Source organism: Leucoraja erinacea, chromosome 35, assembly GCF_028641065.1.
Source record: "Leucoraja erinacea ecotype New England chromosome 35, Leri_hhj_1, whole genome shotgun sequence".
NCBI classification, from domain to species: Eukaryota; Metazoa; Chordata; class Chondrichthyes; order Rajiformes; family Rajidae; genus Leucoraja; species Leucoraja erinaceus.
The window spans coordinates 12,005,757-12,032,015 of NC_073411.1; the positions used below are offsets into that span (position 1 = coordinate 12,005,757).

The window sequence follows — 26,259 nt, forward strand, 5'->3', positions numbered from 1 at the left end:
GAAGGAAATAGGCAACGTTTCGGGCCGAAACCCTTCCGGGTTTCGACCCAAAACGTTGCCTATTTCCTTCGCTCCATAGATGCTGCCGCACCCGCTGAGTTTCTCCAGAGAGAAACAGGGGTTAGGTTCATAAGTTCTAGGAGCTGAATTAGGCCATTCAGCCCATCAAGTCTACTCCGCCATTCAATCATGGCCAATCTAAGTTTTCCCTCTCAATCCCATTCTCCTGCCTTCTCTCCCCATAACCCCCGCGCCCTTACTAGTTAACAATCAATCAATCTCCTCCTTAAAAATATCTATTGAGTTGGCCTCCACAGTCATCTGTGGTAATGAATTCAATTTTGGGGGGGGGGTGGGGGGCTCCGGTTTTCTCCCACACCCCAAAGACATACAAGCTTGTAGGTTGATTGGCTTTGATAACATTGTAAATGATCCCTTGTGTGGCGATCACTGTCCGGCACGGACTTAAGAGCCTGTCCCACGAGCACGCGACTGCATGCGGCAAGCGCGACCTAACGTGGTCGCTTGAGCCGTACGGCCTCGCGGGGCCGGTCCCACTTCGATCGCCGGAGCCGTATGGAGTTGTGCGGAGCTGGTCCCGACATCGCGCGGGGCTCCGAAGAACCGACAATGTTCAAAAATTCCGTGCGGCAACGACCTGCCGGCCCGCAGCCGCATTGAGGCCGTATGCACCGTCTCGACGGGCAAACGCAGCGTCTTGATGCCATATGCAGCGTCATGATGCCGTACGTCACGCGCGGACTTCGCTCGAACTTCACGTCACTCACTCGACCTCCGTGCGGCCCCCGCTTCCGGTTTGGTCGCAGTTGCCGCATGCTTGTGGTACCGGCCCCGTACGGGGATCACTCGACCTCCGCGCGACCCTCGCTCCCGGTTTAGTCGCGCTTGCCGCATGCAGTCGCATGCTCGTGGGACAGGCCCTTTAGCGTCAGAAAATTCCACCCGACTGGTGTGTTACTCCGACACTTTGTGTAAACCAGCATCTGCAGTCCCTCGACTCTAAATGATAGAAGTCTGCATGAACATAGTAAATGATTTCCAGATGCACCATGCAAAAAAAAATGTCAGGAAATTAAGAAACACTCTGTGTGCACAGGATCTCAAGAGCAATGGTTTCTCTGGCCAAACGGCAATGAGACAGCTGCTGCATGGACTCACCACGGAATCAATAAAGCTCATCAGGGAAGTCAGAAATATCAGAGCCCAGATTTGGCAGGTTGTCTGGGAACTTGGCAACTTGCCTCAGAAGGCAGTGGAAGCCAATTCTCTGGATGCTTTCAAGAGCGAGTTGGATAGGGCACTTAAAGAAAGCGGAGTCAAGGGATATGGGGAGAAGGCATGAACGGGGTACTGATTGTGGATGATCAGCCATGATCACAGAGAATGGCGGTGCTGGCACGAAGGGCCGAATGGCATCCTCCTGCACCTGTTGTCTATTGTTTATTTCAAGGCTGTTTAACACGTCACATTTGGTATTCAGTAGTTGGCTCTTGGCTCAGAGTGAGGAGGTCTTGGGGGAAGACCATACGACCAGGAGACTGTGCGATCAGAAACCTGCTGTAGTGTTTAGTTTAGAGATACAATGTGGAAACAGGCCATTCAGCCCACTGAGTTCATGCCAACCAGCGATCCCACCCTCCTAACCCCATTCTCCTGCCTTCTTCCCATAACCTCAGACACAGGAACGATATTGTCAATCTTGAAAGGGTTCAGAAAAGATTCATGAGGATGTTGCCAGGACTAGAGGGTGTGAGCTATAGGGAGAGACTGAGTAGGCTGGGTCTCTATTCCATGGAGCTCAGGAGGATGCGGGGTGATCTTATAGAGGTGTACAAAATCACGAGAGGAATAGATCGGGTAGATGCACAGAGTCCCTTGCCCCAAGTAGGGGAAATCGAGGACCGGAGGACATGGGTTGAAGGTAAAAAGATTTAATAGGAATCAGATGGGTAACCTTTTTCAGACAAAGGGTGGTGGGTGCATGGAACAAGGCTGGGGCTATCCCATCGTTTAAGAAACAGCTAGACAGGTAAATGGATAGGACAGGTTTGGAGGGATATGGGCCAAATGCTGGCAGGTAGGACTTGTGTTGCTGGGACATGTTGTCCCGTGTGGGCAAGTGTTTCCACACTGTATCACTCTAGGACTCTGTGACAAGTTGTTTGTGCATCAACTGTTCAGCAAAACCAGCTCTGAAACCCTCTGTAAATAGGACTTTGAAAGCTTTGTGCAATCTTTAATCTTGTTCAAAGCATTGCAGGCCACACCGCTCGATGCCTGGCCATGTATTTATTAGTCCCACTGGGACCAGAGAGCAGACCTTTGTAACCCAGTGCCCCAAGGCAATGATAGAGCAAATGGTCAGTTTTATAGATTTCTCTCTCCAGCCTTAATGGCAAAGGGATAGGTGTCAGGGCAAGATGAACATTCTGCAAGGGAATCAATTGATACTTAATCTGCTCACATCTGCTTGGGCCACATGGGTGTCAGTAACAGAAGCTCATTTTACATTGCATTCTGCTGCTCTGAAATCGTACTTCAGCTGATGTATGAGGTTTTCAACTGAAGACTGCCTGGGACTTGTGGCTTTGCAGTTTTGCCACCTTGATAACTGAGGTTAGATGCCCTCACACAGCGAGTTGTTTGTAAGAAGCTCCCGGGGCAGTTCTGGCGTCACTGCCTCTTGTCTCACACAGTCGATCACAAGGATCACCCTCTTCTCTCCACATTTATAGGTTTCGTTGCCTGCGGAAGGCACCACACCTCAACCCGTACATCACTTGCTTGTCCTTCTGCCCTCAGGAAAGCGTTCCAGATCCATCAAATCGCACACCACAAGATTAACAAACAGTTTCTACCCCAAGGCCATCACCACTCTGTACTCTGCACTGAACACACATTCCCCATAGCCAATATTTTGTACTGCCACAACACTACTGTGAAATATTGCACATTATAATGATGTTTTCTTGCCGTTTTTATTATTCATTATTATTTATTCGATACGTTGGAGCTCTGCTCAGGCAGGGCGCCTGAAATGTTGTTGTATGCATTTACAATGACACTAAAGTATTATTATTACTACTTTGTGTCTAAGGACTAGGCAGAGATGAGAAACTAAGGCACTGTGGTATGAACACTTGGATTTTAAGTGTGGTTGGGAAGCTGGGCTGAGATATCTTCACAGTCGAGTATCTCAGCTTCAATAGTTTAATGATACAGCGTGGAAGCAGGCCCTTCGGCCCATCGAGACCGTGCTGCCCAAGGATCAGAGTTATCCCAGCTTCTGGGAGGAAACCAGAGCACCCGGAGAAATCCCACGCGGTCACAGGGAGAACATGCAAACTCCACACAGATAGCCCCCGAGGTCAAGATCGAACCCAGGACTCTGGCGCTGTGAGGCAGCAACTCTACCACTGTGCCATCCTGTATTAATACAAGGGGAAAAAAATAACCAAATAATAGGAGACCAGGAATTGCTGGTTTATGAAAAAACTGACAGTGTTAGAATAACTCAGTGGGTCAGGCAACATCTCTGGAGGATATGGATAGCTGACGTTTCAGGTCGGGATCCTGGTTTAAGGTTGGAGGTTTAAGGTGAATGGGGAAAGATTTAATTGGGAAGCTGAGGGGTAACTTTTATTTTACACAAATAGTGGTGGGTGCATGGAACAAGCTGCCAGAGGAAGTAGTTTGGCAGGTACTATGACAAATAATTAGACAGGTACATGGATAGCGTAGGTTTAGAGGGATATGGACCAAAAGAAGGCTGGATTAGTGTGGATGGGGCATGTTGGGCCAAAGGGCCTGTTGTTTCCATGTGACTCTCTCTCCCTCTCTCAAAATGCTGGTCATTTTTCACACTATAGGACTCTAGACCCTTCCCAATTGAGTGTGTCAACTCCCAAACCAAATGACAGTGTTATGTGACTAGCCTTTGTAGAGTTGCTTTGAGCATAATCGAGGGAATTTTGGAAGAGAGAAAGGGGAACGTCTCACCATTACATGGTCTGTCTCTTTTCCACTGCGCAGGTATATGGCTATCATTCACCCGCTGAAACCAAGGCTGTCCGCAACTGCAACCAAAGTGGTCATTGGAGTCATCTGGGTGGTGGCACTGTCCCTTGCCTTTCCACAGTGCTATTACTCCAAGACAGAAGAGTTCCCGGGCAGGGTGGTGTGTTACGTGGAGTGGCCCGAGAATGAAGATGACAGCAAAACTCCCGAGACCACGTAAGTGAATTTTCAATGTGTCCCCCCCCAACTCCCCTTCCCTCACCCCTCCTCGGCTCTGGGAGACACCCCTTGCTAATCCAGGATAGAAAACACTCTGCATCTGCGCTATTGTGGGTGAGGGTTTATTTGTTACTGTGTCACACTGTGCTTCCAGATACTACAATGTTGGTATCAAGACTGAAGATACATTCATTGAAGGAAATAAATAGTTCCAAACTTAATATCCTAGGGCAGCACAGTGGTGCAGCGGTAGAGCTGTTGCCTTTATGACCCTGTCCCACTTAGGAAACCTGAACAGAAACCTCTGGAGACTTTGCGCCCCACCCAAGGTTTCTGTGCGGTTCCCGGAGGTTGCAGGTGGTTGCAGGTGGTTGCAAGGTGGTTGCAGGTGGTTGCAGGTGGTTGCAGGTGGTTGCAGGAGGTTGCAGGTGGTGGAAGCAGGTAGGGAGACTGACAAAAACCTCCGGGAACCGCATGGAAACCTTGGATGGGGCGCAAAGTCTCCAGAGGTTTCCGTTCAGGTTTCCTAAGTGGGACAGGGGTCACAGCGGCAGAGACCCAAGTTTGATCCCGACTACTGGTGCTGTCTGTGTGGAGTTTGTATGCTCTCCCTGTGGGTTTTCTCCGAGGTCTTTGGTAAATTGTCCCTAGAATGTGCGTAGGATAGTATTAATGTGCGACGATGACTGTGTCAATGTGAGGGGATCACTGGTTGGCATGGACACGGTGGGCCACTGGGCCCGTGTCTACACTGCATATATAAACTAATCTAAAACATAACTAAGGTGGATAAAAAATGCTGGAAAAACTCATCGGGCGAGGCAGCATCTATGGAGTGAAGGAATAGGTGACATTTCGGGTCGAGACCCTTCTGTCTGAATAAGGGTCCCGACCTGAAACGTCACCCATTCCTTCGCTCCATAGATGCTGTCTCACCAGTTGAATTTCTCCAGCATTTTTATCTACCTTCGATTTTTCCAGCACCTGCAGTTCCTTCTCAAATAAAACATTGCTTGGAATGTCAAAACAATCTGCTTAATTTGCATCTTACCAAATTCCACGGCAATGCAATGCAAAACACACGTATAGCTCGGCAAGTTAATTTTCACAGCCTTTTAGAGTGTGCTTGTTATACAAAAATGAAATAGCCCAAAGGTACACAGAAAGATCCCACAAAATACAGTCAAATAGATCAAACTCCAGATCACATTCTGATTGGGGTCAGAACATTAGTTTAGTTCGCTGTCACAAGCACCAAGGTACAGCGAAAAGCTTGATAAATGTCTGAACCAACATTCCAATACAAATAAACAAATATCTTATATCTATAACGCCCTTTTAAATACTGACATTCCGTCATCAGAGACATATAGACGTGCATGGAAGGATGAACTGGCTCAACCCATAATGAAAGGCACATGGGATGAAAGTTTACAATATATATATATCATTGCCCTCTCTATGATAAATGTCAATTTCAAGAAGCCAATTTAATTCACACTTTCGTAACTTGTATAAAAATGCAACATTTTTGGACGGACATTTAAAAAATTATCTCTAAAGTTATCAATAGTCAACTGGACCCAGAACCAAAATTAATAAATATTAGGATTATCTCCGGTTTCCTCCAACACTCCAAAGACGTACAGGTTTGTATGGTAATTGGATAGTAAAATGTAAATTGTCAAAAAATAAATAAATCCACAAGCATCTCCCATGCTTCTTGAGAAGTGTTGGTGCCAATTATGAAAATTAAGTTAAACATGTTCAAGACAGTGCCAGAGTCCCGGGTTTGATCCCGACTATCTGTGCTGTCTGTAAGTACGTTCTTCCTGTGATTGCATGCGTTTCCCCAGGGCCCTCTGGTTTCCTCCCATACCCAATGATGTGCAGGTTTGCGGATTAATTAACCCTCCGTAAATTGTCCCGAGTGTGGTTGCAATAGTGGGGATAACAAGAAACTAGGGGTGAACAAGTCATCAATGGGTCGAAGGGCCTAGTTCCATGCTGGATCTCCAAACTAGACTTTAGACTTTACTTTAGATATACAGCATGTCCCTATCCTACACACTAGGGACAATATACAATTGGCAGAAACCAATTAACCTACAAGCCTGTGCATCTTTGGAGTGTAGGAGGAAACCGGAGAAAACCTACAGGGCAAACGTACAAACCCCGTACAGACAGTCAGGATCAACCCCGGGTGTCTGGCACTGTAAGGGAGCAACTATTCCACTGTGCCACCCTCTAAATTACATTAAAAGCCACAGGTGATCACTCCGACACAGAAACCCGAGTGCTTTTGCAAATATTTCTGTGGGAGCTCAAGACAACACCAAACAGGACATTACAACGCGTCTTGCAGCTATCCAATTGACACATTAAGTACTGTACTCAATCACAATTTAAACTTTGTTTAGTAAAGGAGGCTACCAGAACACAGTGGCCCAACAGGATATTTGTCACACACGATTCTTCCTTCAGGGTGATGTAACAAAATTGGCCCGTGTATCAATTTGCAGTCATTGTAAGGTGCATCCACACAGCACTGAGGAACGGAGACTGCGGCCAAAACTCTGCCTGAGCAACTTTTTAAGGTTTAAAGAAAAGTCCCAAACCAAAATATCACCCGTCCTTTTTCATCGGAGATGCTGCCTGACCCACTGAGTTACTCCAACACTGTGTTTTATGGCGTTGAGCAAAGAATGCATTTACTTTCACAGAGTCTCAAAAAGGCACTTCAGCCCATCTGATCCAACACCAATTTACACGAGGAGATGCAACACCTGTCCCTTTACCTCCCCCCTCGACTACATCCAAGGACCCAGACAGTCTTTTCAGGTGCGGCAGAGGTTCACCTACACCTCCTCTAACTTCACCTCCTGTATCCGCTGTTCCAGGTGTCAACTCCTGTATATCGGTGAGACCAAGCGCAGGCTCGGCGATCGTTTCGCTGAACGCCTCCGCTCAGTCCGCCCTAACCTACCTCATCTCCCGCTTTGTTCAGCACTGACTTCCCCTCCCATTCCCAATCTGACCTTTCAGTCCTGGGCCTCCTATGGAGGTGAAAGGTCACCCGCGACATGTCGCCAGGGGTCGCCTGTATGGTAGTGAGAGGTCTCTTATCCTGGAAATGTCATGCAAGTGGGACAGCCCCTTGAGGCAGAAACTCTACCGCTGTGCCACCATGCCGCCCATTACCGCAGTTGTCACAGACAACTGTTTCAGGAATATTGAAGAAATATTTAGGAAGAAATGAGACTGAGGGACAGGAAAGTGACACCAATAGAAAGGAAAGTGTTGCAATCTGCAATTCGAAAAGTTGCAACAGGACATGTGGAAAATATATAATTATGTAAAGTAAATGCTGATTTATGTATGAATTTTGTAACTAGCAGAATAAATAAGGGAATACCAGCTGATGTGGTACATTTTGACTTCCTGAAGGCCTTACAAGAACTTGCTAAACAAAAACCAGGTGCCCAGTGTACAGATAATGTACTGGTATATGTGACAAATTGGTACATGTGACAAATAAATGCATCTTGTATCTTGATTGAGGTTCAGCTAATGAATCTTAGACAAGTCATTTTCAGATTGGGGGGTTTGTTTCCAATAGGATGCTATAGATATCAGAGCTGGGGCCTTATTATTTGCAATTTATATCAAAGTTGAGGAGCAAATGCAATGATACAGAGGTCATGAACAAAGGGGAAAGTTTGGGTTCCGTGGAGTTTTTTTAAATAACTATTTCGGAGATAAGTATAGTTACCCAAACAGATGCAACTAAATTTAAAGTGGCTCTTTCTTCCCAATAATCCCTTTCTGGATTAAGCCCTCCCTCCACCACCTCCAGTGTAAATTCCATTTGGAATATTTTGGACCAAGAAACCAAGGACCAAGATTCATGGACAAGCTTAGAGAATAGATGAAACAGTGAAGGTGGAAGAATACAATGTATTTAAAGCAGAAGGGTGCGGTAATTTAAAATTAATTCAAGCACTGGTATTCAAAAGGACCTAGCTATCTTTGCATGTCAGACACTGTAGGTTAACACACAGGTTCAGCAAGCAAATAGGAATGCAAATGGTATGTTGGCCTTCATTGCAAAACGAATTCTGAACAAAGTGAGGCTATCTTGTTCTAATTTTAAAGAGAACAGCTGAGGTTGCAACTGGGATAATGTGGCCAGGTCTGGTCTAGTGAACGACAGTTCAACTTGCAGTTGAGGGGGAGCGTTGAAACAGGAACAGTTGACACCAGGGATTGAAACAGTGTCTTAAACATCAAGTGTTAAATTCACAAGTCTTGGGAGAAGAATTTGAAACATACAAGAGTCAAGAGAGTCAATTTAATTGTCATTTGGACCCCTTGAGGTCCAAACGAAATGCCGTTTCTGCAGCCATACATTACAAACAAATAGACCCCAGACACAACACAATTTACATAAACATCCATCACATTGCTGTGATGGAAGGCCAAAAAAACTTCTCTCCACTGCACTCTCCCCCCCTCCCCCCCCCCCGATGTCAGAGTCAAAGTCAAAGCCCCCGGCTGGCGATGGCGATTGTCCCGCGGCCATTAAAGCCACGCCGGGTGATGCAAGGTCGCACACCGGGTCTTGGTGTTAGAGCCCCCGGCGTGCGCTCGCAGAGTCCCGCGGCCATTCCAAGCCGCGCGGGGCGGTGATGTCAGGCCCCGCTCCAGGAGCTCTTCGACCCCGCAACTCGGGCGGGAGAAGTCGCCGTTGCAGGAGCCCTGAAAACGGTCTCCCTCCAGGTACCCGCGGGCTCCCGGTGCCGCCGTCCACCAGACCCGCAGTTGCAGCCTCCGAATCAGCAGCAGCAGCAGCAGCGCTCCACCACCGCTCCTCCCGCTCTGGACTCGGCCAGCTCCGCGACGGTGAGGTGAGTCAGCACCAGAGTCCCTGGTCTTCTTCTGTTGGAGGCCGCTCCTCGTTTGCAGCCCAAACGACAACGGAGACCCGACAAGAAAAAGTCGGGTCTCCCGTGCAGGGAGAGATTTAAAAAGTTACCCCCTCCCTCCCACCCCCCCCACACACACCCAACACCAACAGAAAAAAAACTACATATAAACATAGACAAAAAATAATAAAAACGCGGACGGGCTGCAGAGGCCGCTGCTGACGAGAGTCGCGCCGCCTACATAGAAACCTAGAAAAAAAACAGGTGCAGGAGGAGGCCATTCGGCCCTTCGAGCCAGCACCGCCATTCATTGTGAACATGGCTGATCGTCCCCTATCAATAACCCGTGCCGGCCTTCTCCCCATATCCCTTGACTTCACTAGCCCCAATTGGGACATTCAGCCTGTCAAGTCTACTCTGCCATTCAATCACGGCTGATCAATCTCTCCCTTCTATCCACATTCTTCTGCCTTCTCCCCATAACCTCCGGCACTCGTACTAATCAAGAATCTCTCGTGAAAGGAATTGTGAAACAGAGGCATTACTGGCTCCAAGAAGGCAGCCATTCTGGTCCATCGGGTTCATGTCAGGAGGAGGAGCTCCCAGAGGAATTCCAATCACAGAGAGAAGAAACAAACTCCACATAGACTGCAACCAACTCACGATTGAACCTGGGTCCCCAACACTCAGGCAGCAGCTCGACTAACTTTGCCACTGTGCTGCCCGCAGTTAAATGCTTCAGACTGCACAGTGGCACAGCGGTAGAGTTGCTACCTTGCAGCGCCAGAGACCCAGGTTCCAACCTGACCTTGGGTGCCGTCTGCTCTGAGTTTGTACGTTCTCCCTGTGACCGCGTGGGTTTTCTCCAGGTGCACTGGTTTCCTCCCACGCTCCAAAGACGTGCAGGTTTGTAGGTTAATTGGCTTCGGTGAAGCTTCTGCCATTAGTGTGTTGGATAGAACTAGTGTTTGGGTGGTCATTGGTTTGGGCAGACACGGTAGGCCAAAGGGCCCGTTTCCACATTGTATCTCCAAAATAGACGCAAGGGAATAATTGGGCTGAATTTGTGTTGAGTGGAGAAAGATTTTTCAGGATCGAAGGGCGAGAGGAGATGAAAGCAACATTGTTTGCAGGGGTACCCAAAAATGCTGGAGAAACTCAGCGGGTGCAGCAGCACCTATGGAGCGAAGGAAATAGGCAACATTTCGGCCCAAAACCCTTCTTCAGGCTGAAGGAAATAGGCAATGTTTTGGGCCGAAACCCGGAAGGGTTTGCCTATTTCCTTTGCTCCATAGATGCTGCTGCACCCGCTGAGTTTCTCCAGCATTTTTGTGTACCTTCGATTCCAGCATCTGCAGTTCCTTCTTAAACACAATTGTTTGCAGGGGATTGAGATTGGGACGATAGGTCAAATGTGTGTGGATGCGTTTGTGTCACCTTGCGTGGCTGAGGCATAACAGCAGATGTTCATTTATAAATACTTATAGCCCTGTGATTGAATGCCTGGCTTGACACACAATACTCCAGAAATTTTTCACAGCCCGACAACAGACCAGCAGCTGAGAGGAGATAGACCTCTGCTGCACACACAGGAGATTGGACATCAATGTCACTTGCAACAAATCACTGCGTTCTCCCGATAAATTCTGGGAGTGTAAATGTGCTCAGTAATTTTCCAATGGTCTGGTTGCAAAGTTTAGTTTAGAGATACAGCGCAGACCAATACACTAGCACCATCCTACACACTAGGGACAATTTACATTTTTTACCAAGGCTAGTTAATCTAGGAACCTCTACATCCTTGCAGTGTGGGAGAAAACCAGTGGACCTGGGGATAAACCCATGCGGTCACAGGGAGAACGTACTAATGCCCCCGTCCCACTTAGGAAACCTAAACGGAAACCTCTGGAGGCTTTGCGCCCCACCCAAGGTTTCCGTGCGGTTCCCGGGGGTTGCAGGTAGTGGAAGCAGGTAGGGAGACTGACAACAACCCTCCGGGACCCGCACGGAAACCTTGGGTGGGGAGCAAAGTCTCCAAAGGTTTCCGTTCAGGTTTCCTAAGTGGGACAGGGGCATTAGAGAATGCTGTCAGCATCTGTAGTCAGGATCGAACCCAGGTCTCTATGGCACTGTAAGGCAGCATTTCTACTGTTGCACCACCTTGCCACCTTAGTGTAAATATCGAAACCCTGTTTAATCCCTCAGTTCAATGCTTGGACTTTGACAATTCATAGCTAGTTCAATGGAGTTCAAATGCACCACCTTGCTTAAAAAAAATCATCCTCACCAGTTTTGCTGCTAATTTAGTAACCTAGTCTAAAACACCACAATTGCACAAACCTTCTCAGATGCTACTGTAACTTCCCAAGTTATACTACACCCTGTGTCAGAAGCAGTTTTGAGTGCCCATATACATCCAAATCTTTTTCTAACACTCATTTGCATCCAGACAGATGGAAATTCTTGACTTCATCGAGATCAGTCATCCTATGGTCTCAATTGTCAGGGATCCTCCATTTTGCCTATTTCTTCAAAAAGTATCCTGGAATATTTAATTCCCAACTCGCTATCCTGTCTTCATAATGTCCATTAAATCACAGAAATTTAATTTTCTGCGAATGATTCACAAACTCTGTTACAAATATAGCATGTACACAGATGGAGCCTTCAATTTAGTTTGCAGTAAATTTTCCCAACTTGAATGGTGAACATGCAAATTTCATAATGACAGCACTAGTGGCCAAGTCACTGGATCTGCCAGGCAGCAGCCCCACCAGCTGCACCTCAGGGAAAAATAAATTCTCATTTGCAGAATCTCAACCTTATCACTTCCAAACAAATATTCAAAGTGAAAATACTCATTATGGCTTCCAATATCTACTGCATTCTGCAGCCAAAATACATCATGTACCTACGATAACACTTAGAATAGTTATTGGACATAATTCAGTTACATCTCCCTTACCTTAGCAAAGCTTTTGGGGTTTTTTAAGTCTAATCCTGTGCACAAAATAAAAGATCAACAGGAGAAACTCAGCAGGTCAGGCAGCGTTTGTGGAGGAGAAGCAAAAATAAAAAGTCAGCTTTTCAGGTCAAGACTCTTCACCTAAATCATATAATGAGATCCAGCTGAATGATATAAATACAAAGCATTGCTTCCCTGTTCTCTTGTGCAGCTGCCTGCTGTGTACATTGTCTCATGACGGGCCACAATTTATATTCCCAGTTAATTGTACCTGAATCACCTGACTTCAATTAACTAGTTCCAGCTAGTTACCTAATTACCTGAGAGGCTGAGGATTACGTTATATCACGATAAGGTTAAGAAAATGTAATGAAGTCAGTATATGTGTTTATATGAAAGCAAAATCACTCTTCATTCACCAACTGTCAGCTAATTAGTTGGGTTGGGTGGGATTGGGTTGGATTGGGTTGGGTTGGGTTGGGTTGGGTTGGATTGGATTGGGTTGGGTTGGGTTGGGTTGGGTTGGGTTGGGTTGGGTTGGAGTTGGGTTGGGTTGGATTGGGTTGGGTTGGGTTGGGTTGGGTTGGATTGGATTGGGTTGGATTGGGTTGGGTTGGATTGGGTTGGGTTGGGTTGGGTTGGATTGGGTTGGGTTGGGTTGGGTTGGATTGGATTGGATTGGGTTGGGTGAGGTGAGGGGGTTAAGGGTGTAGGGGGTAGGTCTTAGGTTGAAGGTCAGGTGAGAGGATACCTGGAAAATTAAGGGGAAAGGACAGGGCAACATGGATAATGAATGTCCTGGAAGGAACTGCAGATGCTGGTTTATACCAAAGACAGACACAAAATGCTGGAGTAACTCAGCGGGTCAGGCAGCATCTCTGGAGAAAAGGAATAGGTGACGTTTCGTGCTCTGACACGAAATGTCAGCTGTTCCTTTTCTCCAGAGATACTACTTGACCTGCTGAGTTACTCCAGCATTTTGTGTCTATCATTTGGATATTGAATGTGGCAGGAAGGATGTTGGGAGTCTAGCTATAATAACCATATTTCCAGAAGCTTGTATCGGGCATAAAGTGAGTGTAGCATGGGCTTATCAGAATGATACAGAGGCTATGAGGATTACATTGAAATGTATTTACAAACACATTAAGATTATATTTTTTGAAATAGAGTATATTCTAGGATATCTAGAGTACTAGGAGGAAGATCGGCTACGATTGAATGGCGGAGTAGACTTGATGGACCAAACGGCCTAATTCTGCTCCCAACACTAATGACATCTTAAACGCTATTCTGTATCCCCTGACGCATTTCAAAACTGCGTTTGACATTTGTGGACAGTCTGTGTCTTGTTTTAAAGTGTACCATATGAAGTATACACTCAAACAAACCCTATGAGAAGAGCTTGTTAAAGATGCAGTAGGGAAAAAAAACAATATTATTTCCATTAAAAACTGCAGAACACCTCGGGCTTTGCCGACCTCATCGTTCATTTCCATTTTAAGAGACTATCGTCACCGTGGCAACTCGGGTAGCACAGCAGAATTCAAAGCTGGAAAGGGATGATGGATAAAATGATGAAATTATCCCGATTGGAAGATTGTTCCCGATGTTGGGGAAGTCCAGAACAAGGGGTCACACAGTTTAAGGATAAGGGGGAAATCTTTTAGGACCGAGATGAGAAAAACATTCTTCACACAGAGAGTGGTGAATCTGTGGAATTCTCTGCCACAGAAGGTAGTCGAGGCCACAGTTCATTGGCTATATTTAAGAGGGAGTTAGATGTGGCCCTTGTGGCTAAGGGGATCAGGGGGTATGGAGAGAAGGCAGGTACAGGATACTGAGTTGGATGATCAGCCATGATCATATTGAATGACGGTGCAGGCTCGAAGGGCCGAATGGCCTACCCCTGCACCTATTTTCTATGTTTCTATGTTTCTATCACATCACTGGCACCTATAGACCCTAAAAGATCGAGGCTATAAACATGGGAAGTATCACTTCAGATTCAGATTCAGATTCAGATTCAGATTCAATTTTAATTGTCATTGTCAGTGTACAGTACAGACACTTAAGGTTGAAGATAGACACAAAATGCTGGAGTAACTCAGCGGGACAGGTAGCATCTCTGGGGAGAAGGAATGGGTGACGTTTCGGGTCGAGACCCTTCTTCAAACTGATGTCAGGGGAGTGGGCGGTACAAAGGAAAAATGTAGTCGGAGCCAACATGACTTAACTTTGTTGACTTGCTGATGTCAGAGTGAGCCTTTGAAGAACGGAACTGGTCTCTCTCCTTCAGGCTAAACACGTACATGCACCGATTATAAACTACTGCTTTGAATGTAGCAATATCAGGTATCAATATAACAGGGTGGTGCAGCGGTAGAGTTGTTCAGCGCCGGAGACCCGGGTTCGATCCCGACTGGGCGCTGTCTGTGTGGAGTTTGTACGTTCTCCCCGTGACCACGTGGGTTTTCTCTGAGATCTTCGGTTTCCTCCCACATTCCAAAGACGTACAGGTTTGTAGGTTAATTGGCTTGGTATAAATGTAAATTGTCCCTAGTGTGGGTAGGATAGTGTTGAACGACAATAGCGGGGATCGCTGGTCGGCTTGGACGCGGTGGGCCGAAGGGCCTGTTTCCACGCTGTATCTCTAAAACTAAAACTAACTACTAAAAAAAAACAAATATTTTCTCCACAGCAGTGATGTGTTTCAACAGCAGGTTAGATATAGCTCTTAGCGCTAACGGAATCAAGGGATATTGGAAAAAAGCAGGAATGGGGTACTGATTTTTGGAAGGGTCCCAATTGAAGGGCCGAATGGCCTACTCCTATGTCCATATTTCTATGGTGCTCTTCCCTGACTGATGCTGAACATTTCCCAACAGATATCACGTCTGTGTGATAGTCCTCGTCTACTTCCTGCCACTTCTGGTGATGGGATTTGCGTACACAGTCGTGGGAATGACGCTGTGGGCCAGCGCCATTCCAGGAGATTCCTCAGACAGATACAGCGAGCAGATGAACGCCAAGAGGAAGGTGAGTGGGACATGATGTCGGCAGTCTTCCTCCGGCAACTGGCAGCCAGAAGGTGCAGGGGAGTGGGAGAACATGGAGACGTGTGGGAGAAAGTAAACTCCCTTGGATTCCAATCACTCTACATCTCCATTGGAAGTGACGATACATCACGAACATCCAAACAAAATCTCTTCATTGCACATTGGACATTGTATACTAGAACATTCAAACAAAGATATTTCATACATCTCTATTTGTGTTTCTGATCTACCTCTCTACCTATCTACCTGTCTGTCTGTCTGTCTGTCTGTCTGTCTGTCTGTCTGTCTGTCTGTCTGTCTGTCTGGCTGCTATCTTCTATCCATCCATCTATCTATCTATCTATCTATCTATCTATCTATCTATCCATCTATCTATCCATCTATCTATCTATCTATCTATCTATCTATCCATCTATCTATCTATCTTCAAGGTTGGGCTGACCCATCATGGGTTTATAGTGTCATTAGAATCAGGGGCTAGGCAGAAGAGTTGACCATCTAATGCTGTCCCTTCTCCCTGCTACAGGTGGTAAAGATGATGATTGTGGTGGTGACCACCTTCGCTGTATGCTGGCTGCCCTTCCACATCTACTTCCTGCTCTCCCTCTTCCACCCTGAGATCTACCAGGAGCAGTACATCCAGCAGGTGTACCTGGCCATCTTCTGGCTGGCCATGAGTTCCACAATGTACAACCCCATCATCTACTGCTGCCTCAATGACCGGTAAGGAGAAAGGATGTTCCTCATGCTAATAGTATCTCTATTAGTGTTGGCAATGGTCAAGTTAGTGTCTCCTTTCACCCACTTCTGACCAGCATTTCACTGCAGTTGAATCCCAGCTAAACGCAAGTGCTCAGAACATGTACAGAAAACCAACAGTAGTCTTGTGAGGCTGTTCCATACACAAGCTGCCCCATAGAGTGGCTATCACCAATTCACCTTCATATAGTTCATATAGTTTCTCATTTGTATGGGAAGCACAGACACACAGAGGCAACCCCCCCCCCCCCCCCCCCCCCCCCCACCCACCCACACACACAAACGCATATGCACACAAATATACACAACATAGTTGTTCCCTTACAGCGCTAGAGACCCGGGTTCAATCCTAACTACGAGGTGGACAAGGGGCAAGGTATACCTCCATCTTTCTTTTTCTTTTTTCTTGTTTCCATATCTTTCGACCACACTTCTTTGGTAGTTTAGGGGTCATTCTTTTGTTCTTTTTCGATCTATCTTTTCACTGTCCACTTTCTCCCTCTCTTGTTCTTTTTATCTTTTTCTTTTTTCATTTTCAGGTTACAAGGTTAAAAACGAAGCAGTGGGAATAATTGTATCATTTTAGATGCCCAATTTTTTATCTTTGTACAATTGCTTCTAATAAAAACATAATTTAAAAAAAAGCATTTCACTGTGTCTCGCTACATATGAACATATTAAAGTATGATTGGCGTGTGTTGCAGGTTCCGTGCTGGTTTCCGCCGTGCTTTTCGTTGGTGCCCCTTTGTCAAGGCTCATGAATATGAGGGTCTGGAGATGAAGTCCGCCAGGTACTTTAACACCCAGAGCAGCATGTACAAGGTCAGCCGGATGGAGACGGCTGTGTCCACCGTGATCAACCAGACCGACGATGATGCCAATGAGACCACCAAGCCAATGCATTTGGCCCTGGACCTCACCCCCAACGGCTCTGCCCACAGCTTGTCAAAGGCTGGTCCTGACTCAGCCACCATCTACTGCAGGCCAGACCACTACTAGGTGGGCCACTCACACACACGGTCCCAAACCCCAAGTGTACAAGAGCTTGAATCATGCCAACATTCGGATCCAGGGGCGCTGGGTCTGATGCAAAATTGGTGCTCCTTTGAAATTGGCAACTGGGGCGACCTAAATGAGAACGGGGGCACAGATGTTGTCTTTGGATCCAAGATGGCGACCAACCCAAGCAACTCTTTGTGTGTTGGTCACAAAAGTGGCTCTGCAATCACGCATTACAATCGCGCCAATATTATATATCTCTGCGACGTTTCTCACTTTTACAATGCTCACCATATTCCAATAGACAATAGGTGCAGGAGTAGGCCATTCGGCCCTTCGAGCCAGCACCGCCATTCAATGTGATCATGGCTGATCATCCACAATCAGTACCCCATTCTTGCTTTCTCCCCATATCCCCTGACTCCGCTATCTTTAAGAGCCCCATCTAACTCTCTCTTGAAAGCATCCAGAGAACCGGCCTCCACCGCCCTCTGAGGCTGAGAATTCCACAGACTCACCACTCTCTGTGAGAAAAAATGTTTCCTCATCTCCGTTCTAAATGGCTTACCCCTTATTCATAAACTGTGTGGTACCTGGTTCTGGACTCCCCCAACATGGGGAACATGTTTCCTGCCTTTAGAGTGTCCAAAGGCAATTTCCTTGCTCATGCATCCGTATACTGTGGATGGCTCAAATGTAACCATGGATAATCTTTCCGCTGACTGGTTAGCACGAGACAAAAGCTTTTCACTGTACCTCGGTACATGTGACGATAAGCTAGACTAGACTAAACTAAACTGTTTCTGTAGTCTATGTTGTAAGTCCATCAGGGACATATGACACTAAAACACTTTTGACTCTTGACTTGACTAGCTTGCACAATGTACCTCGAGCATCAAGGCTGCAAATGACTTCCCCCTTCATGGCGTCATCTTGGAACTAAAGCCCAACCCCATCCTCTTGACAACACAAGAGAACCGTGCTTGTAAGAGTCAACATTAAACATCAATTTACCCAAGTCATGAGTTTGTGACATGCCACTGCTGGGCTATGCCAGTGACCAAATGCCAACAAATGCCACCAATTTTGAACTCGCCATTTCTAACCCCACTCAGTCCCTATGAGAGACACCTATCGACCCAAAGTCGCCAACACTTCACCAACCGAAAGGTAGACAGCTCAAAGATTGTTGAAGGGATGTTGAGGGGGGATGGGTGGAATAAATATACACCGTTTACCCAGGGTAGCGGGGAATCCAGAATCAGAGGAAATAGGTTTAAGGTGAGAGGGGAAAGATTTAATAGGAACCCGAGGGGAAACTTTTTCACTCATAGGGTGGTGGTATATAGAGTGAGCTGCCAGAGGAGGTAGTTGAGGCAGCGTTTAAAAGCCACTTGTGTGGGAAGAATTGCAGATGCTGGTTGATATCGGAGATAGATGCAAAATGCTGGAGTAACTCAGCGGGTCAAGCAGCATCTATGGAGAAAAATGTTTTGGATCAGAACCTTTCTTCAGGCTGAAAGATGGAGGGATGGGGTGGGGAGGGGGGGGGGCGGGGGTGATGGGGTGGGAAGGAGGGGGGGGGGGGGGGAGCAGGGGGAAACTGGAGGCGCCAAAAAGCCAGAATACAACAGATTAGACAACAGACGCCCTCTGGAAGGGTGGAGTCCATTGTTGGCTGGAGAAAATGTGCAAAGATACATAGCATCTTTGTGTCTCTGGGGAAGTAAAAGACACTTGGACGGGTATATGGATGGGAAAGGTTGAGAGGGAGGAGGATAGAGGGATGGGACTAGCATCTTGGTGGGCATGGACGGGTTGGGCCGAATGGCCTGTTTGACTCCATGACTTCAAGGTATTGGGCACTAGTCCAGGACTGTGATCCAACACCATTCAGAGCCAGGCCAATCCAGTATTGATTTCCGCCATTCAATTGATGGTTTGTACTTTAATTGGCCCTGTGTGAATTGTCCATTGGGTATATAGGGAGTCGCTGAGAAAGTGGGTTAGCATAGACCTGGTGTGAACGGGAGATTGGTGTGGACTTGGTAGGGCTGAAGGGCCTGTTTGTGTTCTCTATCCCTAAACTAAACTAAAAATGCCACATGGCAACAGGCCCTTCAGCCCTCCTACTACATGCAACCATCGATCAATTGTTCATTCTATGTCATCCCACTCTCTCATGCACCTCCTTCACACTGGAATCAATTTTACAGAGGGCAATTAGTCTACAAACCTGTACATCTTTGGGATGTGGGAGGAATCTCTGGAATTCTCTGCCACAGAAGGTAGTTGAGGCCACAGTTCATTGGCTATATTTAAGAGGGAGTTAGATGTAGCCCTTGTGGCTAAAGGTATCAAGGGGTATGGAGAGAAGGCAGGTACAGGATACTGAGTTGGATGATCAGCCATGATCATATTGAATGGCGGTGCAGGCTCGAAGGGCAGAATGGCCTCTACTCCTACACCTATTTTCTATGTTTCCATGTTTCTATGAAACCGGAGCACCTGGATGAAACCCATGCAGTCACAGAGAGAATGAGCAATCTCCACACAGACAGCACCCGAGGTCAGGATGGAACCTGGGTCCCCAGCGCTGTGAGGCAGCAGATCTAGCAGCTGTGCTGCCCTTGATGGGCCAAATGGCCATGATGGGCCAAATGTCCTTATTCTGTGCTAATGACGCCCATGAGGTATTGCAAACCTTGTGAAAGCTGAGGGTTAATGTTTCTTGGTTAGTACGTGTGTCAGAGAGGCAGGAGAATGGGGTCAGGTAGATCAGCCATGATTCAATGGCAGAGTAGGCTTGATGGGCCGAATGGCCTAATTCTACACCTGTTCCTTATGACCTTCTGGGATAAGAAAGGAGGACTTTACATGTGTTGAAAGGCCTGGGGTTTGGGAAGAGAATCCCAAGGCTTGGAGCTGGTTGACTGGTTGGCATGGCTGACACTGGGGTGGATGTGGACCATTCTTCCAATGTAATTAATACTACATCAATATTTGTCTGCACTCCCAGATTGAGACTGGTCCGATACCACTGGAAACTGAGAAGACCTTACCGATATGCCAATGGAGTCAGTCCGAACCCAATACCAGCAAGCTAATCCAGCAAGGGTCAAAGTATTGACCGTTTGGCTTTAGTCCACAATTCATCCGTATAGTGATTCCTTTTTATCCAAGGGAGATTTGATCAGGGCTGTGATTCTTCCCACATTGGTGCCCAGAACTGTGCAGAGACCTCTGCTGCCTTCTATCATGTACAGAGGGGAATCAAACTACCGAGTGTGGGAGGGTTGAGATGCAGAGTGAAGTTTGGAGAGTTGCTCTAGCTTGGCATTGCTCTGCCAGGCGAGGTGGGTTGCAGCTCACACTGCTCCACGCCGGGCAATGCCAGTTTTCCAAGTCCCTCAAGTTATTTCCAAAATCCCACCTCTCGTACCTCTCTATGGCACAGAATTCACTCGATAACTCTGGAACCGACCGAGGATTCTACCTTCAACGAGAGGCATATCGGCACACGTCACAACGGGAGAAACGTGTTCTCGTAGCCAAGGTCAATCATTTTTATTTGGTTCCTGAGCTTCGGTGCTGCTGGCAAGACCAAGGTTTGTCGCCCATCTCCTGGGAAGTGGGACGTGGATGAAAATTCCCATTAAATCCTTGAGATGAGGGCTCTGAAGGCCAATGGGAGGCCCAAATTTCAACCCAACCGAGATACAAAATGAACATTCAACAATTTCCTGATCCACAGTTGGGACAGCATAGACATGATGGGCCAAATGGCCTCCTTCCATGCCATCAAGATCCACATTTCGGTTGAAGGATCATGACTTCCCTACAATTGATGTTTAGGTGGTGTAAGTGTACATAATGCCAAAAATGTTCCATCTTTGCACAGTGCTATGTTCGTGAAAATGTATGTTCTGCTCCTGGGTGAATTTTTGAAATTGCACTTCAAAGTTCAATTCAGAGGTGTAAACCTTTCAAGATTGAGATTGGAGCCAAGGCCAGATTTGCTGACGTTATTATTATTGATTGGTGTTTCACTGTCCAAAATAATTTTATATAAAGTAATTTTCTGTACACCTTTTAATAATGCAACTTTGAAATGTGTTGGTTGGGATCCATTCTTCAGTCTCCTGATTGAAGAATATCGGGGTGTTGAGGAAAGAACTGCAGATGCTGGAAAAATCGAAGGTAGACAAAAATGCTGGAGAAACTCAGCGGGTGACCCGAAACGTCGCCTATTCCTTCTCTCCATAGATGCTGCTTCACCCGCAGAGTTTCTCCAGCATTTTTATCTACCAAAGAACATATGTGGGTGGAATTCGGTGAATGGACTATTCACTAGCTCCATAATCTTATTGTATGAAATAAGGTGCAATGATTTTAAATTTGGTGATGTCACAAGGAATATCTACAGGGAATTAGAAATGCATTTTAGCTTTTAGCTTGTAAGAGGTAATCTTAAGTTAATACTATTGAAATCAAATTGATTAATTTACTAGTGTTATTTAAATCAAATTGATTAATTTACAACTGGTATCATTATAAATTTACCATCTGGGGACTCTGGAAAGATTGCAGTGGGACTGGCGATAAAACCGATTGCTCTCAGTTTAGGTAATTGCTGAATTTATTGAGCAAAGGTGTTGCCTATCTTGTCATTGTATCGGCATTGGGAACTGACTGTCATTGTGAGATTGGACAGTGGCGTTACAATGCCCCCTTGTGGCATTGTCAACAGGACAACCGAGGCTCATGGTTTTCATACAAGTTCAAAGGTTTCATCAGTAAAAGCTTTAATTTGTTATGTGTTGGGGTTTTTTTCTCAGCTTAGGTTTAAGATAAATTATATTATCGAGGGGGGAGGAGAGAGTTGGGGGGGAGTGGGGAGAGGGGGGTGGGGGAGAGGGGAGGGGAGAGGGGGGAGGGGGAGGGGGAGGGGGGGGAGGGGGGAGAGGGAGGAGGGAGGGAGGGGGGGGGGGGGGGAGAGGGAGAGAGGGGAGAGGAGGGGGGAGGGAGAGAGGGGGGGTGGGGAGAGGGGAGAGGGGGAGGGGGGGAGAGGGGGGGGGAGGAGGGAGGGGGGGGGGAGAGGGGGAGGAGGAGAGAATGGGGGGGAGTGGGGGAGAGGGGGGTGGAGGAGAGGGGGAGGAGGAGAGGGGGGGGGGGGGGGGGGGGAGGGAGGGGGGAGAGGGGGGGAGAGGGGGGGAGGAGAGGGGGGAGGGGAGTGGGGGGGGGAGGGGAGAGGGGGAGGAGAGAGAGGGGGGGGGAGAGGGGGGGGGGTGGGGGGAGGGGGGAGAGGGGGGGGGTGGAGGAGGGAGGGGGGGGGTGGGGGGGGAGAGGGGGGAGGAGGGGGGGGGGAGGGAGAGGGGGGGGGAGGAGGAGGGAATGGGGGGGGGGGGAGAGGGGGAGGAGAGAGAGGGGGGGGGAGAGAGGGGGGGGAGGAGGGGAGGGGGAGGAGAGAGGGGGGTGGGGAGAGGGGGAGGAGAGAGGGGGAGGGGAGAGAGGGGGGTGGGGAGGAGGGGGGGGAGGAGAGGGGGGGTAGGGGGGGGGGGGGGGGGGAGGAGAGGGGGGGTGGGGGAGAGGGGGGGAGGGGGAGGGGGTGGGGGGAGGGAAGGGGAGGGAGGGGGGGGGGAGGAGAGGGGGTGGGGAGAGGGGGGGAGATAGAGGGGGTGGGAGAGGGGAGGGAGAGGGGGAGAGAGAGGGGGAGGGGGGGGGGGGGGGAGGAGAGGGGGGTTTAAAAAATATTTGTTTCCAAATTGAAATGATTTCGCCCCAATTACAAATAATTCACAAGACCATCTGCCAAATTTAAATCTAAAGTAGTGTAATTAATTCCAGCCTCTTTGTGCACTTAATTTGATGTAGAACAAGGAGGATCTTCCTGTCACGAGCTCACTCCATTTGCCATGGCTATTTTACTCGTTAAACAATGGCCGGCTTTTCCTATGACAATCATTGATTCTTATTTGACCCTCTCCATCCCATTTTTGTACAAGAAGCTATGTTGCCATGCAACCTATTTTTGGAAAGGGACTCTGTTACCAAACTGGACCATTCAGCAGAGTGACCCTGTGATCCAATTGGCCATTGCAGTTTTGGTGTGACTAGCCAAATTCTAATTCCGAACCTTTTGATACAAGGCTGGTGTATATACAAGGCTGATCCTAGCGTTCCCATTAGATTCCTCTCCTTGTATTGGTTTGAAGCAATCACATGGGCCATGGAACTTAATGGTTGCTAGGAAGCATTTGGATTCTCCATCGCATTCCAATCCACGACCCCTAACATTAGCAGCCCATTTCCACAGGATGATGAAATTAACCCACAATTATAATTCTTACTCACTCACAAGTTGCAAACTGAAATCTATTAACAACTGTATTTCAAAAATTAAGAATTCCAAAGCAAGTTTCAATTAATCCAAAAATGGCCCCAGGATAAGTTTGGTGTTCAGTTTTTTTAAAGTTAGGCAGAGTTTTTTTTTTGCCTGGTCTCCTGCCAGTAACTGGTTCTATTTGCAGGAGTTTGGCATTAAAGCTCCCTCTGAGAGTTTGGCGTTTGCTTCGACAGTCTGTGATGCCTTTTTCTAAGCAATTCCTTTGCTGTTACAAGTCCGCCGTTTCCTTTGCAAAGCTGCAGGTTCACTTGACATAGAAACATAGAAAATAGGTGCAGGAGGAGGCCATTCGGCCCTTCGAACCAGCACCGCCATTCATTGTGATCATGGCTGATCGTCCCCTATCAATAACCCGTGCCTGCCTTCTCCCCATATCCCTTGACTCCACTAGACCCTAGAGCTCTATCTAACTCTCTCTTAAATCCATCCAGTGATTTGGCCTCCACTGCCCTCTGTGGCAGGGAATTCAATAAATTCACAACTCTCTGGGTGAAAAGGTTTTTTCTCACCTCAGCCTTAAATGACCTCCCCTTTATTCTAAGACTGTGGCCCTCTTGACACCCTCTTTCGTGAATGTTTTGTCATCACCGTGTTAGGGGAGGGAAAAGGTAAAATAAATGGACCCTGTTTTTTTTCATTTTTCGAAATCCCTTTGTCACCTGGGACAAAAGGCAAATCTTTTCATTTTGCGCAAGGTGCATCCATCACTGGGATATTTTTGGTTCAGATTTAAAGGACCAAGGAACGCCGTATACACACTTTGAAGAGTTTCAATAGTCTGCAGGAAGGACTGATAATGAGGTTGGAAAAGGGACCCCCAGAATGGAAAAATGTGGGCAAAAGTGAGTTCCAACCAGTCGGGGATCTGCTCAGTAGGTTGCCTGGCAACTGTGTAACCATTTATGAGCAACAATGACCAGGTCAAAGAAAAAACATCTTGAGGGACCTATGTTAAGTAACTTCTGAAGTGTTTAATGTAAATTGCTTTGAATTGGAGTACATGATGTTTCATTTTTTGATCGACGTGAATCCACTGCAGTACTTGGTATAACATTGTCAGTTGTAATTGACTTGTCCCTACCATGGTTTGATTCGTATATGACTAAGATGAAATAAAATTTTATGTCTTTCAAAATATCTCTCATCCATGATTCTTTGGTTCAGATTCAGATTCAGATTCAATTTTAATTGTCATTGTCAGTGTACAGTACAGAGCCAACAAAATGCATTTAGCATCTTCCTGGAAGAGCGACATAGCAAATGATTTGAATAAATAATAATAAGTGTCCGGTGGGGGGTGGTGATTGGCAGTCACCGAGGTACGTTGTTAAGTAGAGTGACAGCCGCCGGGAAGAAGCTGTTCCTCGACCTGCTGGTTCGGCAACGGAGAGACCTGTAGCGCCTCCCGGATGGGAGGAGGGTAAACAGTCCATGATTTGGGTGAGAGCAGTCCTTGGCGATGCTGAGCGCCTTGGTCAGGTGGAAACTGTGTTCCCAGCATTTCAGAGCAGTGTGTCAGAGAACCTTTGCTAGAGTTCTTATATCAGTGTTGGGAGATATTAATTGACTTGAATTGAAAGATAATCATGTCAAGTCAAACTTATTCGTCACGTACACATATACGGGATGTGCAGTGAAATGAAAAGTGGCAATGCTCGCGGACTTTGTGCAAAAAGACAAACAAACAAACAACCAAACAAACTATAAACACAATCATAAACACACACATATTCTTTTACATATTAAATATTGGAAGGAAAAACGTTCAGTAAAGTTAGTCCCTAGTGAGATAGGAGTTTACAGTCCGAATGGCCTCTGGGAAGAAACTCCTTCCAGAAACTCCTTCCTGAAACTCCAGATGTGTTGCCTTTCTGCTGACTGGAGAGCATGCAACAAAAGCTTTTCACTGTACCTCAGTACATGTGACAATAAACCAAACTAAACTCAACGGCCTGTCCCACTTAGGCCATAGAAACATAGAAATTAGGTGCAGGAGTAGGCCATTCGGCCCTTCGAGCCTGCACCGCCATTCACGTGATCATGGGCTGATCATCCAACTCAGTATCCCGTACCTGCCTTCTCTCCATACCCCTGATCCCCTTAGCCACAAGGGCCACATCTAACTCCCTCTTAAATATAGCCAATGAACGGTGTCCTCGACTACCCACTGCGGCAGAGAGTTCCAGAGATTCACCACTCTCTGTGTGAAAAAAAGTTCTTCTCATCTCGGTTTTAAAGGATTTCCCCCTTATCCTTAAGCTGTGACCCCGTGTCCTGGACTTCCCCAACATCGGGAACAATCTTCCTGCATCTAGCCTGTCCAACCCCTTAAGAATTTTGTAAGTTTCTATAAGATCCCCTCTCAATCTTCTATATTCTAGAGAGTATAAACCAGGTCTATCCAGTCTTTCTTCATAAGACAGTCCTGACCTCCCAGGAATCAGTCTGGTGAACCGTCTCTGTACTCCCTCTATGGCAATAATGTCCTTCCTCAGATTTGGAGACCAAAACTGTACGCAATACTCCAGGTGTGGTCTCACCAAGACCCTGTACAACTGCAGTAGAACCTCCCTGCTCCTATACTCAAATCCTTTTGCAATGAAAGCTAACATACCATTTAGCTTTCTTTACTGCCTGCTGCACCTGCATGCCTACCTTCAATGACTGGGAGTACCATGACACCCAGGTCTCGCTGCATCTCCCCCTTTCCCAATCAGCCACCATTTAGATAATAGTCTGCTTTCCCGTTTTTGCCACCAAAATGGATAACCTCACATTTATCCACTTGGCCATCAATTGCGTCATATGTTAAATAGGTCGACGTGCCATTACGCGCGACGTCGCTCGCAAATCACGCGCCATCATGCCATCTGGTGCACGTGGCATCAT

General features: G+C 47.1%; 1 protein-coding gene across 2 annotated transcripts in view; it reads left to right on the plus strand.

Annotated features, from left to right (window-relative positions):
* Positions 1–21,192, plus strand: part of LOC129713339 (substance-P receptor-like) — a 35,753-nt gene extending 14,561 nt beyond the window's left edge. Inside the window, exons 2-6 of one of the 2 annotated variants that reach the window (XM_055662323.1) lie at positions 4,054–4,254; positions 15,036–15,186; positions 15,733–15,929; positions 16,670–16,756; positions 19,984–21,192. In XM_055662323.1, the coding sequence (XP_055518298.1) occupies positions 4,054–4,254; positions 15,036–15,186; positions 15,733–15,929; positions 16,670–16,756; positions 19,984–20,071 (724 nt within the window). In that variant the 3' untranslated portion in view covers positions 20,072–21,192. Of the gene's footprint in view, positions 1–4,053; positions 4,255–15,035; positions 15,187–15,732; positions 15,930–16,669; positions 16,965–19,983 lie in introns of both variants that reach the window. The other variant, XM_055662322.1, reaches the window with a different exon arrangement.
* Positions 21,193–26,259: the final 5,067 nt, after the last annotated feature.